Raw genomic sequence first — 13,799 nt, 5'->3', positions numbered from 1 at the left:
CACACGTTTCGCCCATAAATCATCATTATGGAAACTAACACCCCTCCCACACAGTACATTTTAGAATTATTTTATATATGTTCGCAATCTATTGTTCATCAGCTACCTCTATTTATTGCTCCAGCGACTAGCCTATCCCCTGGAGGTGAACAGGCTAATGTGTTTTCACCAAGTCCTGCGCTGTTAGTGGTTTCATCAGCCAGTTTGCCGATAGTATCTGTGTGCTAATATGGGCCGTTGCCATGTCATTCCTCATCTACTGGTTAATAAAGGGCCCATTTAACAAGAACTAATCTCCTTTAACGACTCCATTTCGTAAGTGCCACAACACAATCGATTTTATGAACAAATTCTAATTAGATAGCCATACCGTTGCAAGCTGAGGGCGGAGCACTGGTCGGCTAGTCTCATTTCACAGTCACTGTGCCTCCACCCCCGTTTTGAACTAGCTCGCCCCAAATGGGACTGGTCACATAGATGGACAGCAAACAGACTTTCACTCTATTTTCTTTTTTTATGGTTCGCTGTGCTATGGGTTGTTAGAAACGGAAAAAAGAATTAGCTTACATTCACCACTTTTTTCATAACACTTATGTTTCTTGCCAGCTAGGATGAGAAACATCTGTTCATAGGAAGAATTAATTAGATCAGTGTAGTACTTTTCCGAGCAGCTTTGCATGAACAGTTACTAATTGTCTGCTCTCTCATTGACTTTTAGTAGGGACACATATTAACGTTATAGGTCCTGAGAGTCTGGCGTCTGAACTACAACGGTTTCCTGCAGCCCGTCATCAGAGCCTCTGAGGTGAGGACAGATAATAAGTTCAGAAACCAGAGGGGCTCCTAGTGGGTTAATAAGGCATGTATGACTCAATGGTGTGAAGTGAATATTGCCCTGGTTGGCAATATAATGCCATAGTACTAATCAAATTCCAACTTGGTTTATTGATCACTCCAGCTAAGATTAATTTAGCTGAGAGCTCTTACTGCCTGGAGACTGTTAGATCTGAATCTGAGCCGCATGTAATTTAGATTGAAATACAAGTGTTCAGATAGATGAAAGCCTTGCCAAAGGGCACTCCCACATAAGTTATTATTTTGCGTTTCATCCAGACCTTTCCAGAAAAGAACATGTCCCTCTCTGCGAAGCACTGTGAGAGCCTGTGTTCTTCTTTCTGAAAATAATATTAACCTTTTACTGTAGTGGGCTATATCAGGGTCACACAGAGTGTTTCTTGGTCGTCTTAAACAAATCTGCTTTGAAACAAACGTATACACCTCACACATGGTTCTGGGCTTAAAAAAAAGAAGACAGCTGTATGTACCATGTCAGATGTAGAGTTGAAATGTATTACATTTTGAGTTTGCCTCCCAATATTACACTTTATATACATCACAGAAGACTGAAATATAGCAACACTTTTTGTTTTTTAATAATGTTTATTAATTATGGAATTATGACAAATATTAATAACATTCCACTTATGAAGCCACTAGAGGGCGATTTGGTCATTTGACTGCAGGAAACTACAATAGCATGAGACATGCTATGCGTCATTGCGAGCTAACATAACAATCGTGAGCAGTCATCCTCCTAGTTTTTGGGCAGTAATGCTCATCAAAATGTTTGTGGCATGGATCATGAAATCTAGTTAATTTAAACAAATCTATCAATGGAAAATTGGCAAAAGATAGAAAAACATGGCCACCATTGTGGCGTAGACAACAGCAAAGCATCATCCATGCCCTGTGTGTGCATACAGTACGCTGTAATCCAGTAAGGCTTCAGACACACAAACATGATACAGTTTAATGCTTGTGTTTGCCATGCCATGCTTTGCCTAATGTCAACCTCTGTGTTGCCTTTGCTACTGTGGCTGTCTGTGGGCATCCTTTCCTCAGCCTCCTGTGGTGGGTGTGGATTTGGGCTGACACTCCAGCAGCATCACAGAGGGATGGCTCTGTATTGTGTCTCATCACACTGCGCTAATCCTGCAGACACACTCACTCCAACATCCGGATGATGTTTTTATTAGCCTTGTGAAAATCCCTCATTTGTTATTTAAACAGCGGGTATATGTTTGGACTGATTAAGTAAATTCATGACTTAATCGTGAGACGAAATCAATACCTGCCAAGTATGTGTAATAGATGACTAAGTGTGTGTGTGTGTGTGTATGCCTGGTGTGTGTGTGTGTATGCCTGGTGTGTGTATGCCTGGTGTGTGTGTGTGTGTGATGAGATGAGATGCCAGGTGAGGGGGGAGTAGAGGAAAAAGGACTGCTGCTGAGGAGAGAGAGAGTAGGATGAGATAAAGAAAGTGCTATAGTCTAGGGTTGGGAATTGCCAGGGACTTCATGGTACGATATTATCACCATACTTAGGGGCCGATACGATATGTATTGCAATTCTCACGATTCTACAGTATATGTACTGTGTGAGAGCAGAATTACAAGATTATAACACTGTTATTGCATCAAATGGTTGTTTTATGCAACAGAATAGAGTTCTTAGTACTCTACTGTGTCTGTGAACTGAGAGTGGGCCCCTGGGGATCAGTGCTGACAGTAGATTTACGATGCCTTAGGTGATAAACCTAACAAGCCACATTCCACTCATGTGAGGCAGATTGCTCTGGTCTGACTGGAAGGTACCATGGAGAGATGGCGCCGGTATGGATAATGATGAGGGGAACCTTGTTTTGGGGGCAAGATCCTGGTTTCCACACAATGAGAACAGTCTTTACAGCAGATACTGTCTGCTGTGAATTATTAATTTATTTCATACGAATCCTAACCTTGTGACCCATTCCACACATCTTTTGTCATGTAGACTAAGGGGGAGTACCTTTACTATAGAAGATAGTTGTATCCTTTGTGTCGGGGCTCTCAACAAATCATCTAGGGGTGGTTCGTCGACCAGCCATCATTATTGCAGATCACTCACATCATTCACGTGTGTGTGTGTGACCTGCTCTCCTTATTAATAAGTGAATAAAGTCTTAAGTATAACTCTGACTTGTGTGATAAGTTTGTCTCTCCTCATTTGATAATAAAGAAATAACCACCACAATTGTGATTTGATACTTGCGATTTTATTGCGATTTGATGTTCCAAACATAATGCCCATTATATGTCTGCTGCAGAGGATGCTGGTGGGAGTAGCTTTAGGAGGATGGGCTCATTGTAATGGCTGGAATGGAACAAAGGGCACAGAGTCCAACGTTGTTTCCAGATGTTTTATACCATTCCAATAATTCCATCCTAGTCTTTACAATGAGCCTGTCCTCCTATAGCTCCTCCCACCAGCCTCCTCTGGTCTGCTGCAGAGAGACAAGAGAGAGCATGAGAAAATGAGTTTTGATCAGTCATGGAAATAAATGCTGAAAACATGTTGGCTCACTATTTAAAAAGATGGAGAACAAGCTGTAGGATGAAAAATACAGGTTTTAGCACAGGTACAGCCGACTAATGCTACCTACAGTAGCAAAAAAAGAGACAAATATCGATAAAATATATTCAATGTCTTGGCTATAACATGCACAGACAGACACACATACCTGACCCTGTATTGAATTGTTGGTGGTTTCCACATAAAACATTACATTTATGCATATCCCTATTGACAATTCAGTTTTTCAAAGGGTATTGTACAAGATTGTGTACAACTGAGAAATGTTGGTACATATAACTCGAGAGTACTGTGTGTGTGTGTGTGTGTGTGTGGTGATAGGTTTTCCTGGTTGAGGACCCTTGGGGTGTCAGTCCCTCCCCCCTCTCCCCTCTCACCTGCTAGATTGGTAGATTCACACTCCCCCTAGCCCTGCTGCTCTCACTCCTCATACGAATATTCATTAACAGGAAGACTGATTGAGATTGAGTTGCTCTAGTGTACCCGGCAGCCATGGGGGAGCTGACMGAACCAGAACCTATTAGAGCCGACAACCTCTGTCACTTATCCTCTCTCTCCTCATTTCACCTGACAGCCCAGAAAGAGGAAACTATCTGCACTAATGTATCTGTCTATGCTTCTCCACGGCTTCAATTAAAAACCTGCCTCTTCCTCCTATTAACCCCACCTCCCCCTACAGACAATATACACAGACACAAACAAACCCAAAACACATTTTAGGAGAACCACAAGCAAGTTGAAGGCCAGTCTTCTTCATTGGTATGAATGGCAKACATAAGSTGGAACTAGATGGGGAGCTTTTATGTAGATACTAACAAYGTTTACATTCAGCATTCAGTTCACATTTGACCTCCCACCACCACCATTCTTATGTTCTGAWARWACSKGKSSMCMSGTWYTTTCAGGGTAAATAAGAAATCGGACCCCACCAACAACACAAAGAGGGGAACYRCTGAGTCAGGGACTCTGCACAAGGACCGCTGATAGGCTTCTGATTCAATGTAATGCACACACACATCCAGTTCTCACACACACACACTCCTTCAAACTATACATACTGACTACTGTGTTCAGCATTAGGCATTCRTGTTGCCATTCAGAGGGTGAATGGGCAAAACAAAAGATTTAAGTGCCTTTGAACGGGATATGGTAGTAGGTGCCAGGCGCACTGGTTTGAGTGTGCCAAGAACTGCAACGCTGCTGGGTTTTCACAYTTAAGTTTCCCCTGTGTGTAGCAAMAATGGTCCACCACCCAAAGGACATCCAGCCAACTTGACACAACTGTGGGAAGCATTGGAGTCAACATGGGCCAGCATACCTGTGAAATGATTTCAACACCTTGTAGAGTCCATGCCCTAACAAATTGAGGCTGGTCAGAGGTCAAAAGGGATGCAACTCAATATTAGGAAGGTGTTCATAGTATTTTGTACACTCATTGTATACTTGAACACTCCAGGGAACTAATTCACAACATTTAAATTTGACATTTTAGTCATTTAGCAGGCGCTCTTATCCAGATTGACTTCCAGTTTGTTATACAACTCTAAAAAGGTTTGCATTGTAATTTTACATATTCGTTTCTCTTCTAGAAATAATTTTGTGAGAATGCAAGGAAAATCCCTTCATGACTGTGACAGTGTTTTCACTGGATGAAGGTTTGATCAATCAACACAGAATCAAGATGACTGTAAATCTTTTCAGCTGCTCAAGATGAGGAATCTTTGAGGTTTCTCCCTTCTCCTCTCTTCTCTGCAGAACCCCATGCCTTCTTACCCTGGTGGATGCCATCAGATCTGCTAAGAATCMAAAACATTTGTGCAGCCGCCCTACCCGTAGAACCATGGTATTTTTCTTCAGCAAAATGTCACGGCCTATCATGKAAAATAGAGTGAGAAAGAKCTGTACAACATGGCTGTCGTGAGCTTTTCAAAATCCAACAGAAAAGCATTTGTCTCTTTGTCTGGCCACCCTGATGGAAACTCATGTCTTCTTTAGTCACAGCAGCTCACCTCAGTACAGCATGCTGGATCTCCTGTAATGTCTCTCTGTCCGTGGGGACTATACATGCATGCTGTAACAAAGGCCAATTATTWAAAAAAAAWTCAAAACCACTTCTGAGAAGACCGCCCTCTGTTTCAAGCGTGCCATTTTTCTTTCACTGAGGCAATGTATGTTTTTTTAGAGACCTGTACTGTAAAAAGCCACTTTGAGAATTCAGTTAATTGCTCTATTTTAGGTAGTGATGACTGCTGAGCTACACAATACATGGTCTATCGTTGTCATGAACGCGTCACTGAACATAGCTGCAGTGGAAGTCTTAACACGATGGATTTAACTGTATTATTAGCATTTCAATGAACATGTGAACACATTGTGACAAGATAGCCATGACATTGAATGAAGGTCAAATTAGATGTCATTTTCACTCTTGTACATCCTGCAAAATAGTTCATCAGCTCTCTCTGTTTCATCCTCACCTTAGTGGCTCCTGCCCAACCACTATGTTTTCTGACGCAATAAGTGACCTACTATGTTACAAAATGTAGGGGAAAACAACGGGTGAGAGTTCATGAGTTATTACYCCTCACTTGGCCTCCGGGCCTAATACGTGTGTGAGCCAGTCTACTTCCCTGGCCCCATATTWGCGCCAGACTCCTCCTGTTAATTAGATGTGTACCAACATCCATCAGTGGCATTTTGCTGAGAGCACCTTAGGCCTAGTACACAAACACACTGTGCACACAGCTACAGTGCATTAATTGAGTGACTGAGTGAATAGACACACAGAAGCTTCATAATGAGTGGTTCCTTAAAGGATGCTACAGTACTGTACCTAGCTCTGATTGAGTGTGTATAGCTAGTCTGATAGAATAGCTACTCAGATTGAGTCTATAGAACAGCACAATGGAGCTTCTGCCTCTCATCTCTCAGCAGTACAAGGGGGATAGACAAAATATGTTTACATCCAAACTACTGTATATCAACCATTTAAACAGCATCAGCCTACCAAGGGCAAATCTTGGAGCTCATGAACTTTACCCTTTCTCCATCTACCCAACAGCCAGGCAGGGCCACGTTAATAGCCCTTATGGAAAAAGGGGTCTCCGTGAGGGAGGGCTTCAAAGACATTATTAGAAGCCCCTGGAAACCCTCTGCAGCCTTTAAGATAGAGAGGATCAAATGTTTCCCTCTTTCATAGCTTCATCCTTTCCAGGAAATAGTCCCCCACCACATCATTAGTTTCACGTTCCATGAAAGACCACCTGGATAATGCAGGTTAGCATTTATTGGGATGACTCATGTGCTGGAGGCAGCTCTGCTCAGTGGTCACTAGCTGGCCCAGCCACAAAGTCATACAACCCCAACCACACTGATAACCCTAATGCCTAACACTAACCTACATTTTGTTTTCATTCATTTTTACAATATAGCTAATTTTGACTTTGCAGCTGGCACATCTAGTGGATATCACTCAGTTCTGCATCACGGACAAGACTCACCCCCAAAAATGTTAACCTGCACCAATAATGGGGTAAACGTTTGTACAGATGTACGTTTGTACATTATTTCAGTGGCCTAATGGGTGTCGCCAGGTAAAGCAACGGGACAGAAAAAGCAAATAGTACAATATTGTACTATCAATAAGAATTGAGCAACAGCAGTCTCTGAGAATAGGCTACAATATATTGATTGGTATTGATGTTGACTCAGACAGGTCTGAATTGATACATATATCAATAAGTGGAGGTAACTGAAATGTAAGATTCAAACTGTCTGTATGAAACCTTAGGAATCTATTCTATTTCATTGTTGGGTATCAATTCTGTATAACATTGTGTATATCCCCAGTGTGGTCACTAATCCGACCAGGGAGAATCCTACAACAGAGCCTGTATGCCTGCTAATTCTCTCCCTGTCCACACAACAAGCCAATAAAGCCCTAGACAAACAGATCATCCAATGTAAATAGCATCAAAGCTTGCATGGCTGGATACTATACAGACAGGATCTGGGCAGAATCTACAAACGATTCATTGATTTGTAGTCCTCCCACTAGCCTACAGCAGCATCATTTATTGTATAGTAGTATACCGTATCTACTCAAATTTAATTTAGACTTCTCTGAAAGAACATTATGGACAAGATGTAATGATAGGCTCAGGCTGCCTCTAATGACTGTATTGTCTATAATGAACAGAAAACAGTAGACTGTCCTAACACGGTTTTGTTGAGGCTTTATCTTGTGGTTGCATTGTAAGTGAGTTCCATTATAAAAACAAACTGCTGAGGGAGAGTGAACTGTTCACTGGGGAACACCTTTCATCAAGCAACCTTCTCTTCCCTACGTTAGAAACCAGTCTGTTGGGTTTCCTCATTTTTATACTTCCTCTCCCGTCCATCTACATCTAAACTCCTCCTCTATCAACTACGGGTCCGTTCATGAGCTCTACTAAAAGGCTTATTACCGTCACAGTCAATCTGGGATATATTTCTATGCTCAGTTGGTCTAATGCGTAAAAATGTCCCCCATTTACTTGATCCCTATCCTTTTTTCTTCCTCTTGCAAAACACAAATTGTGCGTGTGCACTAAAAGATCCTTATCACTAAAGCAGATTACACAGTCAACAGGCTCTCTGTGTCACTCCTGGGGCCAGAAGTAGCTGATGTGGTGTCTACTATCCTGGTGCTGCTCCAATGAACACTGACCTCCATCCTTCCCATTCAATACACACACACACACACACACACAGACAGACACACACAGACACAGACAGACAGAAGCTCAGAGTTTACTTAGCAAGGCTTTCCCTGGTTGGGTAGCAGGCAGTGTTTAATGAGCTGAGGGCCAAATGCCTTCCCTAGACTGCAGCCTGTGAGTGGTTAATTTATCAGGCAGCGTTCCAGCCTTCCTCTGCCTGCCCACGTCCCTCTCCCAATCTCTCTCTCTCTGCTGGGGTTGGCGTGCAGCACGGCGGATTACATTATATGAAGATTATCCATCACTTATGGATTTTATCCACAGTGTGGAGGACAGAGAGTGATTCTGCTTTAGATCAGGCTTTCACACAGACAAACAAGCTGTCACTAGAGATTCCTACTGTACTGTATTATCACTGCACTGCAGCAGCATTTAGGTCTACAAGCATGCATCACTGCTGAACAAACCATAAAGCAAATCATCTGTAAAACAACAGGAATAATTCTGAGTTCTCTTGACTTTCTATTGTTCTGTTGGGTGGTTATGTCACCTGATAATGCCCACATTGCCCTATGAGGATGACACAGTGTCAGAGTGACAGGCTGTAATAAAGCTGAGAGGCAACAGTGCCCAAGCTAACATTGACTCTTCTAAATGATCTGTGCACTGTGATATAAATGCAGGGGCACATAGCACAAACACAGATAACGTGCTCCGAAATTTAAGAGCCTGCTTTCCCAGAGCACGGAACACTGACTAGGGTGAATACTAAAGACCTGGAGGGGGTGACATCTTAGCAASACTACAGGGAGGTGAGGGGAGGATAACAAGACCCACATCACCATCTCCCCAGCCCCCCTAACCCCCACCTGGTGAACAGCAGACTGATGAGGTCTGTCAGCCGGCTGCCTGCAATCAAGGGCTTCTGCTGCACTGAGCATGTTCATCCGTGTTTATTGTGTGCAGAGAACGTATGTAGTCAGAGGCTGCCAGGCTTTAMCGAGAGAGAGACGCTGTAATGTCTGTTTTCTGGAGCTTACCTTCGGCCCGCATGGTGAAGGGAGTGTCTCCGGGTCGCTTGGCCGAGAACTGCCCCCCCAGGGAGGTCATTAGGAAGCACAGGCTGAAGAAGCCGATCCCCGCCACAAAGATCCTGCAGGGACAGGGACCAGGGCAGCCAGGAGACAGAGACCAGGGACAGGGACCAGGGCAGCCAGGAGACAGAGAGCAAGACTCAGGGTTACAACTCAGGGGGAACAATAAGAGAAAAATTAGGGAGTTAAGGCAGGGGAGAAGAGAAGAGGGGGGAGTCAACTGCCAGAATGAAAGCAAAAGAGCTGTACAGTACAAAAGGAATGGGGCACAAGAAGATGATGCAAAATAACAAAGAAACTTAAAGATGACAAGTTTGAATTCGATGCCCATTGGTCTAACGCGTTGCAATTCTTTTCATGGGGTTAGTCATGGGCATCTCACATAGCTCGGCAAAYGGGAGCTGATGGCATCATGAAAACAAATTATTTTACTTTGTTTTTTTGAGTCCACTTCGGTTTCACTTAGTGTTTTGATCCTATCACTGCATTTCTTGCCATTTAACAGAGTGCAGAGAATCCAATTGTCGAGACTAGAGATGGATGAATTATCAATCTTAACTAATCTACCTACGGCAATGCTGGGGATCTGGTTGTGGACAAAGGTAAATGGYATATTACATACAGTACATGGGTCTTGTGTACTACACAATGCATGAAAAGTCAACTGAAAAATTATAACATTAAGGATTACAGTTGCATATTTGTGACTGCAACCACAATCACTGTAGACATTTTCAAATGTTCAGAATGGTGGGTGGAAATGAATGCTCATAACCAGATGCCTTTCAAACTGTAGATGACATCCTTGCGTGAGAAAAGTGTTCCACTGAGAAATGCTCATGCAAATGTTGAAATATTTGAAACCCTTCCCGTCCATTCCTCCAGAGGAGAGCTAGATCTACATATTACACACCACAGCTCACATCACTTGCTGCTCATTTAACACGGGTTATGATATTGCTTTCTTTCTTCTCATCCTAAGGGTAGCCCTTTAAAAGAGAGCTTTATTTAATTCAGAGGAAATATTATACTCTTACTGCCTAAGAGCGATGTCATACTCCATCACTGTCCAATATTTGGGCTAATGGTGAAGAGCTGAGTATTGCGCTCATGAAAGTTAAAACCAGTGTGAGCAGAAATACACATAACTAGTTGATATCACCTACTGTACGCTGATGATCTGCTCCTTTGTGTGTTTGCATGCCACTGAACACATTCTACACACCAATGAATTCATTCACAGTAGACACTAGGCACAAGCCTAACTGCTTTTAGAGTGCTGGCAGAGTTCAGGTTTACCATAGCGATCAGAGTATGCCCAAGAGCTCAAACAATGCAGTGATCCATATTGACTCAAGTGTCAAGTGCATAGGCCTACTGTATAGGTACATGCATGTCATTCTATGTACAGGGGAAAATACAGGCAAACTACTGTAGAAATATGTAGTTCAAATTTAGTCTTGTTGTGCACTATCTGCAATGCACCTTGATCTGTTATGCCGTTAGCCTACTCCTTGCTTTTATGAGGTTGTCATAACATGTTTCTGACATGACAGATCCATTTTCACACCTCTATGACATCACAGGTGTGTACTCCTGTCAAGGCAACCTGAMCACTGTGAGTTTGTTGTAGTCTACTCATGACGTTCCCATTTTCATAAGGTTAACAAAAAAAAATACAACTCAATTTCAGACTTAGGCTACACAGAGAGAGAACACTGCCTGTACATCGAGACCACGAGAACAGTAGCCTACATGTAAATGCTTACCTGAATGGTTTGAACGTCAGAAGACATCTTCTCACCATAGTTGAATAGTCTGTGTTCACAGCACTCATTTTCCGGAGAAGGAGAAAACGCAAAGAGCCCCCAACATTGTGTATATTTCACAAAGTGTCCTAAGCGCAAACATAAACATAGTAATTATKAAYKAATAGAGCTTTAAAAATATCGATACATCGACTTCGGAATCGGATAACCAATACTGCACGTGCTTGGTTCAGTAAAGTTCGGCAGGAATACACTCCGCTTACCCAGCTGCATACAATAGTTTGCTTCCGCTGAGTTTAAATTAGTCCGTAAATGAACCCTGACTCCGGAGTCCTAGCCGTTCTGTTGGAAAAACACAAGTAATATTGTTCACTCCTCTCCTTGTTAACATGGTAAACGTGTATGTGTTTCAAGTTGGGAAAAGGGTAGCAGAGTTATCGAGCGTAAAAGTCCATTGCTCACCGGTGAGCACACAATGTGTGCTAGACTCCATTCGCTTTCTGGCGGTGTATTTCCAGATTGTGCAAGTAGCCTAGTCTTCAGTGCAGCGCCATCTAACGAGTGATGCATACAATYAAAAGTTTCAGTATTGCAGGACAAATGACTCCTGTTTTCATAAAAATGTCCTAGTCAGCCCTGCACAGAAGCCTAAATCAAAATAGCAGTGAATTAGTCTCTAGAATAGAAAGCCAACATYATAGATAGCCTAGTTCCTACAGTTTTCATTTAAAAGCACACAAGCTATTCAAAAAAAATACATGTTTAGTCTTTGGACAGTATAATTTACTTTAAACTTAGAATAGAAAGCCAACATCATAGATAGCCTAGTTCCTACAGTTTTCATTTAAAAGCACACAAGCTATTAAAAAAAAATACATGTTTAGTCTTTGGACAGTATAATTTACTTTAAACTTACATACCAGCTTTTTTCACATCCGTTGACGCTGTGGCCTACTTTTTTACTTTCAGCACCATGGCCAGTTCCCTTAGCCGTCAGCAGCTGAGCAGACATAAACTCAGCAAAAAAAGAAACGTCCCTTTTTCAGGACCCTGTCTTTCAAAGATAATTCGTAAAACTCCAAATAACTTCACAGATCTTCATTGTAATTAACGCAGTTGACAGTGAGAGGGCATTTCTTTTTTTGCTCAGTTTATCAACAGCAGCACTCAATGGTCTGAATGGGAGGACACTCAAACCACGTCTCTTATCGACAGCTGCAGTGTGACTGGTAGGACTAGGACCTGACGCATTTGCATCAGTGAAGAGTTTGCACCTGTTAGATTAGCCTGCTTTGGCCCATTCTATGAATCCAATTGCTAAGAATCTACTCTACTATTCTAATATATAGCTAGGTAACTATGGGCAGAAGTTACTCACAAAGTTGAATGATCTCACCTTTCCACAATGTACCCTGTATCCTCCCTCTGGCTTTTTGTAACCTAGTGAAAATGTTTTATATAAAATATGATAACTAATGATATGAGACCTTAAAACTGGAGGAGAGATAGATGAAACTGTTTGTCACAATCCCTAGATTTCATTCAGACACCCATGAAAATCAACATGTCTGTGACCAGCCTGACCACTTGTGCTCCTGCAGGACTAGTCAGAGAGGAGAGAGAGAGAGGAGTTTGTCATTGGGTTATTAAGGCAATAAATCACAGAGAAGAGACAGAAAGACAGAGAGGAGGCRGCCATTCTTGAGGTCACCCAGGGCCATCCCTACTATGACAGAGAGCAATCTACATCCCTGCTGCTATGGCAACCATTTTCATGCAGCCCTATGAGCCTTGAATCAGACTGACACGACAGGGCTCTCTGGCAGGCCTGGTACGGTCATGGTGTGGAGAATGGCATTATACCCAAGCTCTGGCTTCAAAGGCATTGACAGTCAGCTCACATTCATTTAAGATGACAAGTTCAACCCTTCACATTATTTTGTAGAAAAGGAGGAAGGAAAGCGCTGCTAAGGTACACAATAGTAGGTTTGATAGACAGAAGCTGCTTGTACCAATAGTAAGGTTTTGATGTAGACAGAAGCTGCTAAGGTACACAATAGTAGGTTTTGGTAGACAGAAGCTGCTAAGGTACACAATAGTAGGTTTTGATAGACAGAAGCTGCTAAGGTACACAATAGTATGTTTTGATTGACAGAAGCTGCTACGGTACACAATAGTAGGTTTTGGTAGACAGAAGCTGCTAGGTACACAATAGTAGGTTTTGGTAGACAGAAGGATAACATTCATTTTCTCGACCTTGACATCAGTAAAAATGACAACGTTTGTTTGCACACATCAATCTTAAGGAAGCCTACAGATGGGAATAACATTCTGAGGGGAGACAGCTACCACCCCAAAAGGCTAAACATTCCATATGGCCAATTCCAAAGAGTCCGCAGAATCAGGAAAAAGACTACAGCTGAATTGGAGAATCGCTTCTTGAACCAGGGTTACAGTGCTCAGGTCCTGAAAGATCCAGGTTTAATGGCCGGACGACTTGATAGGGAGAACTTGTTGCAAAGGGGAGTGCCTCGTGATGCACCAGAGAGTGTACTTTGGTACAAAATATAGCACTGAAGCAGAGAACATTAAAAAAAAAACATTAAAAATAATTGGAGAATCATCCAAAGTGATACGCTACTATGCGAAGTCTTCCCAGAGCCACCAGTCATAAGCATTAAGAGATGTCCTACCCTAAATAACAAATTAGTCTTCCTGGTAACTCTCAAAAGACTTGGCTAGACCACAAACCCAGCAGCTCTTTTAAATGCAACCAGTGCAACCATCGCAGAAATATTGCACAGAAAAAGTATTTTGTTGACACA

General features: G+C 42.3%; 1 protein-coding gene across 1 annotated transcript in view; it reads right to left on the bottom strand.

The window, feature by feature from the left end:
- LOC111980111 (alpha-1,6-mannosylglycoprotein 6-beta-N-acetylglucosaminyltransferase B) overlaps positions 1-11,527 on the bottom strand; it is a 38,685-nt gene extending 27,158 nt beyond the window's left edge. Inside the window, exons 1-3 of the mRNA XM_024010775.2 lie at positions 11,437-11,527; positions 10,975-11,316; positions 9,152-9,264 (exon numbers count right to left, since the gene is read on the bottom strand). Coding sequence (XP_023866543.2) covers positions 9,152-9,264; positions 10,975-11,042 — 181 coding nt within the window. The 5' untranslated portion in view covers positions 11,043-11,316; positions 11,437-11,527. The remainder of the gene's footprint in view (positions 1-9,151; positions 9,265-10,974; positions 11,317-11,436) is intronic.
- Positions 11,528-13,799: the final 2,272 nt, after the last annotated feature.

Source organism: Salvelinus sp. IW2-2015, linkage group LG20 (genome assembly GCF_002910315.2).
Source record: "Salvelinus sp. IW2-2015 linkage group LG20, ASM291031v2, whole genome shotgun sequence".
NCBI classification, from domain to species: domain Eukaryota; kingdom Metazoa; phylum Chordata; class Actinopteri; order Salmoniformes; family Salmonidae; genus Salvelinus; species Salvelinus sp. IW2-2015.
The sequence above is the reverse complement of the archived record's forward strand: the minus strand, read 5'-3'. Positions and strand labels throughout refer to the sequence as shown.